This window comes from Calypte anna, chromosome 24, assembly GCF_003957555.1.
Source record: "Calypte anna isolate BGI_N300 chromosome 24, bCalAnn1_v1.p, whole genome shotgun sequence".
NCBI classification, from domain to species: domain Eukaryota; kingdom Metazoa; phylum Chordata; class Aves; order Apodiformes; family Trochilidae; genus Calypte; species Calypte anna.
In genome coordinates, this window is record NC_044269.1 from 3,985,838 (window position 1) to 3,998,857 (window position 13,020).

General features: G+C 48.9%; 1 protein-coding gene across 1 annotated transcript in view; it reads right to left on the minus strand.

Annotated features, from left to right (window-relative positions):
- GRIK4 (glutamate ionotropic receptor kainate type subunit 4) overlaps window positions 1–13,020 on the minus strand; it is a 112,322-nt gene that overhangs the window by 18,901 nt on the left and 80,401 nt on the right. Inside the window, exons 9-11 of the mRNA XM_030464681.1 lie at window positions 12,912–13,016; window positions 6,078–6,185; window positions 5,103–5,306 (exon numbers count right to left, since the gene is read on the minus strand). Coding sequence (XP_030320541.1) covers window positions 5,103–5,306; window positions 6,078–6,185; window positions 12,912–13,016 — 417 coding nt within the window. The remainder of the gene's footprint in view (window positions 1–5,102; window positions 5,307–6,077; window positions 6,186–12,911; window positions 13,017–13,020) is intronic.

Consider the following 13,020-nt stretch of genomic DNA (forward strand, 5'->3'; position numbering starts at 1 on the left):
CAAACTGATTTGCATCCTTCCTGTACAGTTGCAGCTATAAACACCAGTGTGAAATAGGCTTAGAAAAAAACCCAGAGCATTCTGGAAGTGGAGGCAGATGCTGCTTTAACAAAACACTGCTCACACAAAGCCAAACTCTGGCTGGGTGAGAAGCAGCACAAGGTGGGCTGATGCCTGAGACAAAAGCTGCCACCACCACCACTATACCTGGCATCAGCTGTGGGCTCTGCCCTGCCTCAGCAGACAGCCTGGGGAGGCTGGAAAAGCTCTGAGACGTGTGGGCTCCTGGAGGGGAACAACAATGAAGCAGAGGAGAGGTAAATTGCAGGAATTGCCAGTCCGGAGGCGGCCGCCTCCTCGCTGCGGATGCTGCTGATGCTCTAAGGGTGATGAATGGGATCTGACGTCAGCCCAGGCAGAGAGGGTCCCATCAAAACCTCCCCACAGCACTGGGACCACTGGGAGACCGGCCCTGCAGTGATTCACAACCTCTGGGCAAGGTGCTGAAAGTAAAAAAAGGAGAAAGCCCCAGGGGGAACAGAGCTTTGGTCTGCACTGGGAAAAAGGAGCCTGAAGGGCAGAGCACAAGGCTGGGATCTCTTCCAGGAGCCTTCAGCAGCACCTCAGATGCTTCATCCCATGGGTGCACAGGAGCACAACCTCCCCACAGAGCACTGGCAGCATGGTGGTGGTCAGGGGCAGCTGTTCCTTGCACTGCCCCTCTGCTTGGAGAGCTTTCTGGGCAGCTGAAATCAGTGTCCAACCTTCAGCACCCTCCTGACCAGCAGCTCCTACACCCCCAATGGCATCAGCACTGCTGGAAACCCATCCAGGTGAGGTCCTGAGCACCCACCCAGCTGGAGGTGACCCTGTTTTGTGCAGGGAGTGGGACTGGATGATCTCCAGAGATCTGGCAGTGACAGAGCAGTGTCCCTTCATACCCAAAGCACGATGGGCAAGGCTTGGCCACCAGATCACTGCCCTGAGTGCTTCTGCTTCACATCTGATCTGACAGGAGCTTTTTTGGGGTGTGCAGCTCTCCTCAGGACAGCCAGGTTGTGGACTCAGGTGCATAACCTTGGATTTGAAAGCAGGACTAGATGAGGGTGACTCAAAATTGGTGTTTTGTTTGGTTTTTTTTTTTTTTAAAGGACGTGCATGGATTCTGCCATATGAAAAGTCACAGTCTGTGAGCCCTGGAGGGTGCAGCCCTCCATTTAAGCTACAGTCAGGGATGGGGTGGTCAGCAACCAGTGCAGATGACAGCCTTAAGTCTGCCTCCACTCATGTTTCTTCACCTGGACAAGCTCTAGGGGTGGGAGGCTAAAGTCTGTGCCTGTGGCAAAAGGCAGTGAAGGTGAAACACCAGGAACGGGGACCCTAAGCCCATGTGGAACATGGAGTAGCAAGACTTAACCAGCTCACAGCACACCCAGCACCTTGTGCAAATTTTGGCAAACCAAGCAGTGTGATGCAGACCTCTCTGCCCATCCCCTCACTCTGTTTGATCACCAACCCACACTCCCTCACTCCCCCTCACTCCCCACCCTCTCAAGCCCCCTCTGCCACACTTGCCAGGATGAGAGAATGCAAACAGACTCCCCCTCTCTCCCTCACCCACACACAGCTTTTCTTGCTCAACACCAACACCCACTGCTGAGTGGAGAGCAGGACTCTGCCAGTTTTGAAATATCTTCTCCCTCCTTTCCCCTTCCTGCCATGCTCCATCTCTGGAGCAGATGAAAGGAAAAGACCTCTGAAATGTAAGGTACCACCTTGTAACAACCAAGGAGCCATCACCCCAAAGCTTTAGGGTCATTTTAGCTCTTGCTGTTGCTCTTCCTGAAGGCCCAGACCCTTTCACAACAGAGACAACTTCATCTCTCTCATTTTTAAAAGAGCTTTGACCACCACTGATCCCCAACTCAAGCCACAGACACAAACACCAAAGCTCTTGTGTTACTCCACAGCACTTCACCCTTGAAACCATCCTGCACAAAAGAGCAGGAGCTCCCTAACCCCAGCCCCCTGCCCTTCAATTGCCCTGATGAGATGTAATTCTTCCAGCCCTATTGTCCCCTAAGGCTCTGCTGAAAAAAAAATAAAATAAAATAAAATAAAATAAAATAAAATAAAATAAAATAAAATAAAATAAAATAAAATAAAATAAAATAAAGGGATCTGGGAAGATGTGCTGTTAGCACACGTGTGTGGATGTCAGCAGAAGTGCTGGAGGCTGCCCCAACCAGGGAGAGGATTTACACCCCTGCCCACTCAAGGAATGAGCAGGGTGTTCAGCATCCCTGCCCTCTGTGCACAGAGGGACCAATTAGCTCATCGTTTGCTGGGTTTGTGACATCTTTCACTAAGGCATGGGCTTCAGTCCTTCCTTCCAAGTGATTTCTCCCAGCTGATCACAAAGTTTGCAGGTTTCCTGATAGGCTGGCGAGTCAGACTGCTGAGCCAGACACAGGAGACTCTACAGCTCTGCCACTGATCCCCCCAAGTCACCCCTCTCCCCTCCTCATCTTCCTTCCCCTCCTCATCAGCCCTCTCCAGCTCTTAATTAGTTTTGTGAGCAGCTCGATAAGATATGTACTGGTGAATTTGGGTCAACAACAAATTTATGTTTATATAGCATCCTTCTCAATCATATCATAGCACACAATTAGCTGTAATAGAATTTTCAGCACTTAAGAATAAATCAATAGCTGGTTAATTTAGAAGCAATAAAATGAAACACTTTTCCCATATAGCCAATAGTTGCTCTGAGAAGATCCAGTGCCACAGGGGGATTAAAGAGACCAAACAAATACCAGGAAGGTATTGGATGGAGCTGGGTAATTTGCTGACTTTCTGGTCCTGCACACTAAGGGCTTGTGAGTCAAACCTCACTTTCTGGGAGCTGATCAGGGTCAAGAAGGAAAACAGCACTGCACAAAGAGACAAAAAAAGAGGGAGGATTTGGGAAGTATTGACCCATGTGATAGTTTTGTGTCTCAACTAAATCCACTGAGAGAGGAACACGTGCACCCAACATTGGATCTCTTGGCTCTTCTGCTTCATGGGGTCCTGAAGTAAGATTGGGATGGATAAGGGGTTGGAACTGAGCACAAACCCCCTTGGGGGCCACCAAGGAAGGAGAGGAAGCCCTTGGGTTCTGAAAAGACTTCAGAAAACAGGGTCCCAAGCAGCCCTGAAGAAGCCCAACAGCACATGGCTAGAGCTGCCCTGGCTGACCTGATCTGAAGTGTCAGTTACTGGCACTGATCAAAAACCACTGTAAAGACTCGAAATGTCCTAGAAAGAATAAAGCAGAGAAAGCTTTTTCTCTTCTCTAATTTTTGATTCAGCCTCACACAGGCTTTGCCAGCTGAAGCAGAAGTAAAAATCCTCCTAAATAAGGATCGAGCTGCAGAAGAAACAAATGGTTTCTATGTAAAGATGAAGTTAAAACATTCATCACTAAAAAAACCAAAAAAAAACCCAAAAAGAAAAAAAAAAAAACCAGCTCTCCAGAAGCTCCCATTTAATGGAGAGACACTGCCAAGGTTAGAAGGCAAAAAATTTGATGGCTGTTCCTTTCTTTTGTTTGCACAGATCACAGGCTGTTCTCTGTGCCTTCCTTTTTTCCTCCCAAAAGCAATGTTGCAGGACTGTAATTGTGTGTGTGTGTGTGTGTGTGTGTGTATATATATATATATATACACAGAGAGAAAGAAATGTATAAAAACTATGCCAATAGCCCAGAGCCTTTGCAAACAACCATAGAGAAGGCTCTTTAGAAGAAGCAGGAGGAGGTGGGATCTCTGCTGGCATCAGGAGTTATCACTCCTCTGGGGAAGGGTGATCGAGGGTGCTAGTTCAGGAGGGATCTCCATTCCATAACAAGCCCTGTTCCTGACCCTCAGCAAGACTTTTAGACCTAGAATTGTCCCACCTGAATTCAGCCACTCAGTTGAAGCTCCTAAGATAGGTAAGATGAGCTTCAGCCAGGTCTCCTTCACCAGCTGGTGATAAGATGCAGAGGGCACCTTCTAGAGATGCTTTCTTGTCTCCTGCAGGCAGGAGGAAAGCTGTGACAGGACCCCAGGCCCCTCCCTGGAGCCAGAGGGGAAGGATTCATGCCCTCCTTCCTCTGCTTTGCAGGAGGGATGTGCCACTGGGATGAGGATGAGGATGGGGTGGCTCAGGGGATCCTCTCATAGGGTTCTTGTAAACCCAGCTCCCTGTGGGTTCTGCCATCAGCTGAGGAACCAGCCCTGGGGGCTTCTCACAGGTGCTTTGCTAGGGGAGAAATCACTGAGGGAGGAAGTATTGGCTTTAATTAACATCAATCTTCCTGTTAGCTTTGGCTAAGCCTATTTTACTAAGGATATCAGAGCACTTCATGAACTGTATTTAAGCTTCAGGATCCCCAAGGAAGGAAAACCTTGAGCTGCAGAGGAAAACACAGAGCAGGGAGGGGGGGGAACAGGCTGACTGAGCACACACGTACACACAAGTGTTGTCAAACCTGGCAAAAGAAGTCAGCTTTCAGCTTTGCTGTGCTGCAGCAACATCACAAAGCAGAGTCATGAAAAGATTTTGGGTCTGTGTGCTTCCAGCAAACAAAATTGTTCCTCTCCCAAAACAGGACTCAAAGTCAAGGAGCTGAAATGAAACTGCCAAAACCTTTCTGGGTAGAAAGGTGATTCTTTTTTTCCTCTCTCCCAAAGAGTGTGTTTTATAAGTTTTCTTCAGCTTCTACCAACCCCTGCCTGAGCCTGCACGATTTCCTGTTTAAGGTTTTCATTAATTTTTCCACTAGGAAAAAAAAAAAAAAATCCATTTTGTTCAGGGACCTGGGAGTCCAGGGCTCCCCTCCAAAAAACCAAACACCTCTGAGAGGGTCCCTCCCCTCCAACTCCTTCACAGGCTGTCACATCAACACAACAAATACATTTGCCATGTTAAGTGGAGATCCTCTGGTCAAAAGTCTCACAAATGGACTCAACCCCCCCATCCATCTTAATCATCCCCGAGCACTTAATAAAGCATCAGTGCTGTTCATTGCCAAGTCCAACTAGAGCATGGGGAAAAAGAGCAGCAAATTCACTTACCCGAGAAATCAGCTCCCCCACCATCCCTGTCCATGTGCCATTTGCCTCAGGGACTCCATAGACACCATCCCCAACCAGGTGGATCTTGTAGTTGAACCTCAGGATCTCTGCCAGCTCCTTCAGCATGTCCACACAGAAGCCCTCATACCGATCATTGCCCTCCAGCTCCTGATGGTTCCACTTCAGCATTAAGTAAGGGTTTTCCTGCATTGAAACTGGGCAGCTGTCATTCCCATCTTAATCAAGACATCCCACCAGCACAGCCACCTTCATCCCAGGTGATGCTAAAGCATCATGCTTTAAGGGGGCTGTTTCCAACTGGAATATGCCAGAGCAGCCTAGGGATTGCTCCAGGTTAGGGCAGGATACAGACATCCCAGCTTCTCCCAGAATAGAGCCAATTCTCCTCTTTTCAACAAATTTTGTGGGACATGAGGCAGCAGTGCCCAGAGTTCCTCAGGATTCTGAATGAAGGAACAGAGGCACTGGAAAAAATCATGGGGCAGGCAGTGCATGGAAGGGGGTTTTGTTGAATAAAGACAGTGGTGCCTGTAGATGTGAGGACTTGGTTCATAAAATTGTGCCCATCTTGGCCAATTTCAGTAATTTTATGGGTAGAAAGGACAACTGGCCCCTCCAACTTACCAGCTGTACACAAAACAAGAACATCATTCAGAGATGAATGCAAAATGGCAACTTAGCCCCATCCCAGCCCTCTCCCCAGCTGCTTCTGAACTCATCAAATATCATTTCCATATGAAACATCAACTCCAGTTTAATTACACTGTCATGAATTGTCCTCAGTGCTGTAATTAGAGATCTGATCTGGTTTTTTTTAGGAAATCAGTGCATGATGCTGCATTCTGGGGGCCAAGGAGGGTAGGAAGAGGGAATAAACTTCTAGCTGATTGTGACACCCCTAGGAGTTGGGCTGGCAAAAAGCTAATGGGAGCTGTAGGTGACCCCCTCACTTACCAGGATGGTGGTGACTATGAGCGTGGTGTTGAACAGACTGTCTGATATGTTGGAGGAGAAGATCCTGTTGTCCATGCTGAGTCCTTCAGAAACATGCCAGTGGCCAATCTGGAGAGATAAAGAGCACAACAAGAGAACTTACAGGACAAATTACTCTACGTACCCACCATATGGCTCTGGTGACTGACAACCATCAGGCTGGCCTGTAAGAGGTGTTTATGAATGCTCCATTACCTTTAGACTGCACCCCATGAAAGGCCAGCAGAGAGATTAACCCACTGGTGCACAGCATGGGCACCCCCCAGCCTGTGTGACAATGCCAAAAATCTGTCCCTGCTCCTGGCAGGCACTTGCACTGCCTTCCCATGTGTGCAGCTGACATCTCCAAGACAGGGTTCCTGCCTCCAGTTCCTGCCCTGTAACTTTGACCAAAGGTTTCACCTGCCTGAAGCCTCCCACTGTCCTCCCATGTCCCTGTCATTAGTTGAAGACTGGCACTGGGAGTTCCTTGGAGCAAAATGCCACTTCACAGGGAGTACCACAACATCCCAACATTCCATTGCCATCCAGAGCAGCTGTGTCCTGACCAGCAGCTCCACCTTGATGGTGAAATGAAACCACATCCTCAGTGCTGCTGCACTGTGACTCATCTCCATCAGCTACACTGGACGCCAACTACTATGATTAAGTACCTGCAAACCCTTTGGATCCAGGCTCATCACACCCAAGAGCTCCAAAGACAGCCTAATTCACCCCTCCAAGCATCAGTGTTGCTGCAGCAAACCTATTTCCCACCCCACTGGTGTTGGGGACCGGTCCCCAGCACTTGGGAGGATGTGGTGACTCAGTTGTGATGCAATGCAGCCAACCACTGCCTTCAGCCAGGGGGAGGAATATTCAACAAAACCTAATTTTAACTTCAAGAGCCTAATCTCCTTCCCTCAGAGCTCTGGGCAGGGAGATCAGCACCTCCAGCAGCTCGTTCAGAACATGCAAATTAAGCTCTCACTCTCTCATGCCCCTTGAAAGAGCCTTATTTTTTCTCAGGAACAGAGCAGCCCTGAGGGATGCCAGCTCCCTCTGAGACCCCTTCTCTCTCCTCTTTCTTCTGCAAAGCTTTTCTGCCCCTCTCAGGCCCCCAGCCCCCTGCATGTGTGGCTGCTGTGTGACACCCCTGGGCTGAGCTGCTGCATCCCTCAGAGGCAGTGGGTGACCCCAGGGTACAGGGTGTCTCCGTGGCCATGGTACCAAACCAAATCTGTTCCTGACCCCCTGGTGCTGCCAGGAGGAGGCTCAGGTGCTGCTCTTGGCCTCAGGCAGGTTATCCTTCGGCTGTGCCAGATGTGTCAGGGTGGCAGGAACAAATCAATTTCTCTTCCATCAAAGAGTAATCTCATGATGTTCCAAGAGGTGGGTGGGAGGGCTACGGGCCAGGGAAATACAGGGGAGGCAGGAGGATTTACACCACCCCGGGACTGACCCCGTGCACTCAGTCCCTTTTCCTGGCAGAGCTTTGCCTCTGGCATTGACAGATGGCTCGAGGACCTCAGAGTCACTTCCCAACTCATCCATCTGAGCCAAAGCCAACCTGAAACTGCAGCCACGCTGCTAACGCTCCTGGCAAACCAAAGCACTCTGGACATTGAGGAAAGGGCCAAGCCCTTCCTTCTCCTGTCTGTCAGAGCAAATCCAGCCCTTTACAGACAGTGTCCATCTGTCAGGAGTCCCAAACCCAGCCTCCTCATCTCTGGGCATGAGGAGCAGAGGGGAATGCAGACTGGAGAGCTTACCCTTGGTGGCTCTGCAGAAGGAAAGGGGTCAAGGAAAGTAAGGAACAGTCACCTGCATGCCTACTCCTCTCCTTGGCTGGAGGAGGCACTGGGATGCAGCAGTGAAGGCTGAGTCCCCAAGGGGAAATTTTTCAGCCTCTGCACAACAGGAGATCATTGCTCCAAGCTGTCAGCCCAGCCCCTTTCCAACATTAATAATGCTCTGCTGAAAGCTCCTGGCATGGCTGGGACCTCTGGATGTGTTGGAAGCATTGACTCTGGGAAGCTCCCCACCAGCAGGAGAGGCAGAGGGAGCAATCAGCCTCACCTTATGGATGGGGGATGCAGGCAGAACAATGAAGTCCTTGAGCAGGCTGGGAGCAGACCTTGGGCATCCTGTTTTCTTCACTGCTTTTCATGGCTAAGCTATCACCAAGCTCATAGCATCATGGTGACACTGTAGTGTCATTTCCAGGGACAACAGCCCCATACGGAGAGATTTACCATGTGCTTCATGGACAGGGAGCCCCTGAAGCTTTAGCTGGCCTGGGCAGGGTCTGCATCAGGTGGATTTATCCAGGCTGCATTCCCCAACCCTGCAAAAAGTTGCTTGGCTCTGGCTATGACTGCTGAGCAGACCCTCTGCAGCAATTGCCTCTCTGAGGGAGTGATCAGTCATAAACATTGCTGATTTTTTTTTTTCCTCCAAGATTTCACAACCAGAGATTAGTGACAGATTAACTTTAATTTTAACAGCCCTCACTGTGCTCCAATTTGTCCCTCCCCTGCTGGCATGCTGAGACTAATTGACTGCCTCCTCCTCTGACAGCACAGTGGGTTTGACCTTGCTTTTCATACAGTACACCAAAGCCAAACACTCCCATGTGCTGGGGTATTTCTACCCCATCCTAGCTTGTTGGAATTCACCACTGTCCCCCTCACTCTATGCTAAAGCCACTAATTGATTCCTCACCCTGCTTGCTGTTTATGAAGTGTCAGGAGTCGGAGGATGCCTGAGATTGTCAAATCTCTCCCTCTCTTGCAAGATGGATGTCAAGGTGATTTTAATCATCTCTATCTACTTATAAAGAGCCTCGGAAAAAAAGCAGAGAACATATTCATCTGCAAAATGTGTTGGAAAACAATCAGGTGCTCTACATGGACACTTATGAGATGATCTGGTTGTTAAAGCTTTGAACTAAGACTTAACAGTTTTTAGGACTTGTGAGTTTTTAGTAGCAGCTATGATTGGTCTGTATAAATACACCAGGTGGAGGAGGTCCGTAGCAAAGAGGTAGAACAGCTTTTGAAGCTAAAATGATAGCGTTGGCACACACACACAAAAAATAAATAGATATAAATCAGCCAGGAATAAACCAGCTGAAAATTAAAGAAAGTTTCTAATGATCAGGGGAGCTGAAGTGATGGAATACCTTTTCCAGAAGAACAGCAAGGGCAACACAACCACCTGATAGCAAGTTCAGTGCCCTGCAGGCCTGACTGGCAGGGAGCTGTGACAGCAAGACCTCTCCATGAGCTTCAGAGGCACCACAGCACCCACTCCCCAAGCTAAAACGAAGGGAAAGCCAGCCCTAAATACAGGTGTCTTAAAACAGGCAGGGGAAAACCACTGCAACAAACCCAGAAACCTTCTGGGCTCTGATGAGCAAGTACTGCTTGCATTCTTCACCTCCCCTTCCATCTCCCCGGGTAAAGGAAGGAGTACAAGATGCTATCATCTTTCATCAAGGCTGTGTTTGGAGAGCCTTGTCAGCACTACCAGGAACACCGTGCCAGGAGGAGATACAATTAAGTAGGTACTTGGTACACAGTGTCTTCACTGGAGGGATTTTGGGGTTGTCTGTGGGGAAAAAAGGGAATAAATCAAAGAGATGAAGGGAAGCCCTCGGAGGAGCCCGCACAGCTCTGCCATGTGGATGGCACCACTGCAAGGATGATGGCAGAAAAAACTCTCCTTCCACAGAACTTAGCAAGGAACACAGAGAGCACCAACTGATAAAACCTTTACAATCACAGGACACACACACAACCCTCCTGAATCCATGCAGCAAGCTCTGCCATCCCCTTCCTCCCCAGACCTCCTTCAGCCAGCGTGACTGACACCAGGCATAGCCCAGGTAGCACTCAGTTCAGGTCCTGGGGTGGCAAAAAACATTCAGCTCTTGGTTGGATCTGTCCCTGAACTCTTGCTGGGGGTAACAGCTAAAGAGGAACAAGTCCCATGGAGGCTGATTAGCTGCTTCTAAGTTAAAAAAGCCTTGATGTGATGGGGACTGGGGAAGGTCTCAGAGCTATCAGCTGGGAACTCGCCTGTGTCTCATCAAAATACCAATTAGACACCCCCATCACTTAAACTTCTCCTTCTCAGAGTCTTTTGCTAAACAGCAACTAATTGGCTGCACCTAGGAGCAGGAGAGAGCAAAGGGTCAGAGGCTGAGCTGGGGACAAGGTGCCCATGATAGAGCTCCAGCCCCAGCAGCAGCTTCCCCCCACTCACCCTGCTCTCCTCTGCCATCCCTGGGGCCACATAAATCACACTCCTCTTCCTAAGCTGCCAAACCTTGGTAGGAAGTGGAGGGCTGTGCTGAAGTGTCTTTCAGAGGGGAAAGGAAAGGGGAAAAAAAAATAAAAAGATGACATTTTTAAACTCAATCCTTGTCAGATCCAGGGATCACCAGCACATTAATGAGCTGCTGCTTTATTGCACATCCTATGGACAGAGAGAAGCTCTCATATGGCCGGGGAAAAATTTCCACTAGTTAAGCTAAATCAGGAAAAGACAAGTTTGGCACTGTACATAAATGTATTAAATTTGGATGTCAAAAAGCCCTGCCTCTCCTTGCCCAAAAGCATCAGCAAGTTAGAAAAGCTAAGTGTCCCTAATTTCTTTGCTGGCTGGATCAGCTTCAAAATTTGGTGAATTCTCTGTGCAATCTGATGAGCTGGAAGTCCCTGTGGCTTCTGTAGATGGAAGGAGAGAGAGGGGGAGAGAGAAAGAGAGAGAGTAAAGAGAGAAAGAGAGAAATGGGCAGAGAGCATGAGCTTGATTAAAACTAAGGAGGGAACAGAAGTGTTTCAAACAAGAGCATGAGCAAATTAGTTAAAAAAACCCTTGGGAACAAGACTGCCTCTTGCTTATCCCATTCCTTCACGAAGGGTTTAATTAAATGATTTCTAATGGTTTATTTATTCATTTTTATGACAAGAAGCTGGGCTGGCAAGAAGAAAATAACCATCTATAGCACAGCAGAGTGTCCTTTGGCTTCTCTTTGCAGGCACCAAGAGGGGTGGGCAGAACCAGGCAGGACCTTGCCCAGGTTTCACAGCTCTCTCCAGGGATGCTCTTCCCAGCTGGGCACATAAGGACAAACCCTTGGGGCCCTACCACAGGGCTCTGGGGAGCCCTAACATGAGAAGGGAATTATCACCACCAGGTGATGATGGGAAATCTGAAAAGCTTTGTCTCAGCACAGGTTTCCTGGGTAGGTCTGAAATATGGAGCTGCCTATTTACAGAGCTGTTGCCTGCAACAGGTCAAAAACAAAGAAACAAAAAAAGGTTTTCACCTGCTGGTGTTTGTGGAGAGGAGCTGAGACTTCTGTCTCAGGGCAGATGCAGCTTTCTGCAGAGCTCAGAGAGAAGCACTGCTCCAAGAGGACCCAGGAGTTCAATGGGAACCCCCTGCCACATTTAAACACATCAAAACTGAAGCTGCCAGAGTGAGGTTTACAGCAGGCACTTCTTTTGCTCCAGCTGAATGCATGCACTTATTAATGCAGATGGGCTTGGATCTGTCACTTCTGCTCAGAGTGTGATGGGTTGGGGAAATGATTAAAAGGGCACTGGTGCTCTGAGAGCTCTCACTGTGGGGAAAATGCCATCCTGATCCCCCACTCCCGCAGCTAAAGGCAGCATCAAAGCTGAGCTGGCACTTGACAGGTAAGAACTGGCAGCCAACATCCTTGCCAAGGCTAAAATTCACCACTGCCAGAGTAGGAGAGATTTCCTAATGCCAAACTGCTCTGTCAGTGTGGGGTAAGATACAGCAGCTTTTGTTTTCTGCCAGCATCTAGGAGAAGTGGCATTCTCTGAGAAAAGGGCAGGTGGGGAGATGACAGCAGGGAACTAAAACAGATGAAAACCCTTTTTCTGTGACTTTCTTTTCTTTTTTTTTTTTTTCTTTTCCTGAATGAGGTTTGGATTTACCAGTAAAACCCTAATTCCTTGGGCTTGTGTCACATAATCCCAGCAGTTTGATATCTGTGGCTGTGCAGGTTATCCTGAACCTTAGCTGAAGCCAGAAAATAGCCCCTTGACAGAAAGAAGGCAACAAGCAGGAAAAGGACCAACACTGAGAAATCCACAAGAACTGAGACAAAATTAAATGAGAATCTGAGCTCTGCAAACACGTTCTAGAGAAACATTCACCATTTACCAACCCGGAGGTGAACTATCTTGTGAGTCCTCCTCCATGCCAGGCTGGAGAGAGATGGTGGGAAGCTCCTGGCATGGGATTGACCCCTTTGCTTTCCCTCAATTGTTTGGAAAGGCTCATAGTACCCTTTTTGCCCATTTCATGGGAAATTCTCCCATTTTTCCCCCATACAAATAATTTTGAGTGCATGCCTCCACAAGCTTAAAAGTGTCTTGAGCATAAGCTTCTCTGCAGCACAACCTTTATACCCTGAATTATCTCCCACACAGGAGAGTTCCTGTGACAGGACAGATATTGGCTCTAACATCACTGCCTCGGGGGCCTGATACATTAAGACAAATCTAAATTATCTTCAGACACCTTCTTGATGAAGTGAAACACTTTGTGTTTGCAAACCCACCTGACAGCCACCCTGTGCTTGTCACTTGGCTCATCTTACAAAAGGGGGGTGCCCACAACCCCCCAGCTTCCACCCCCTTGCACAAACCATCCCTGGGTGCCATCCCTGGGGACCAGCCCTGGGTGCCATCCCTGGGTGCCATCCCTGGGGACAATCCCTGGGTGCCATCCCTGGGTGCCACCCCTGAGGACCATCCCTGGGGCTCTCACCTGCCGGAAGCCTCCACGTGTGTGCTGCAGGATTTTCAGGGCATAATTTGATCTCTGACCTTTGCTGTTGAATTCGATGTGGCCGGTGAGACCTTCCAATTCTACCTGT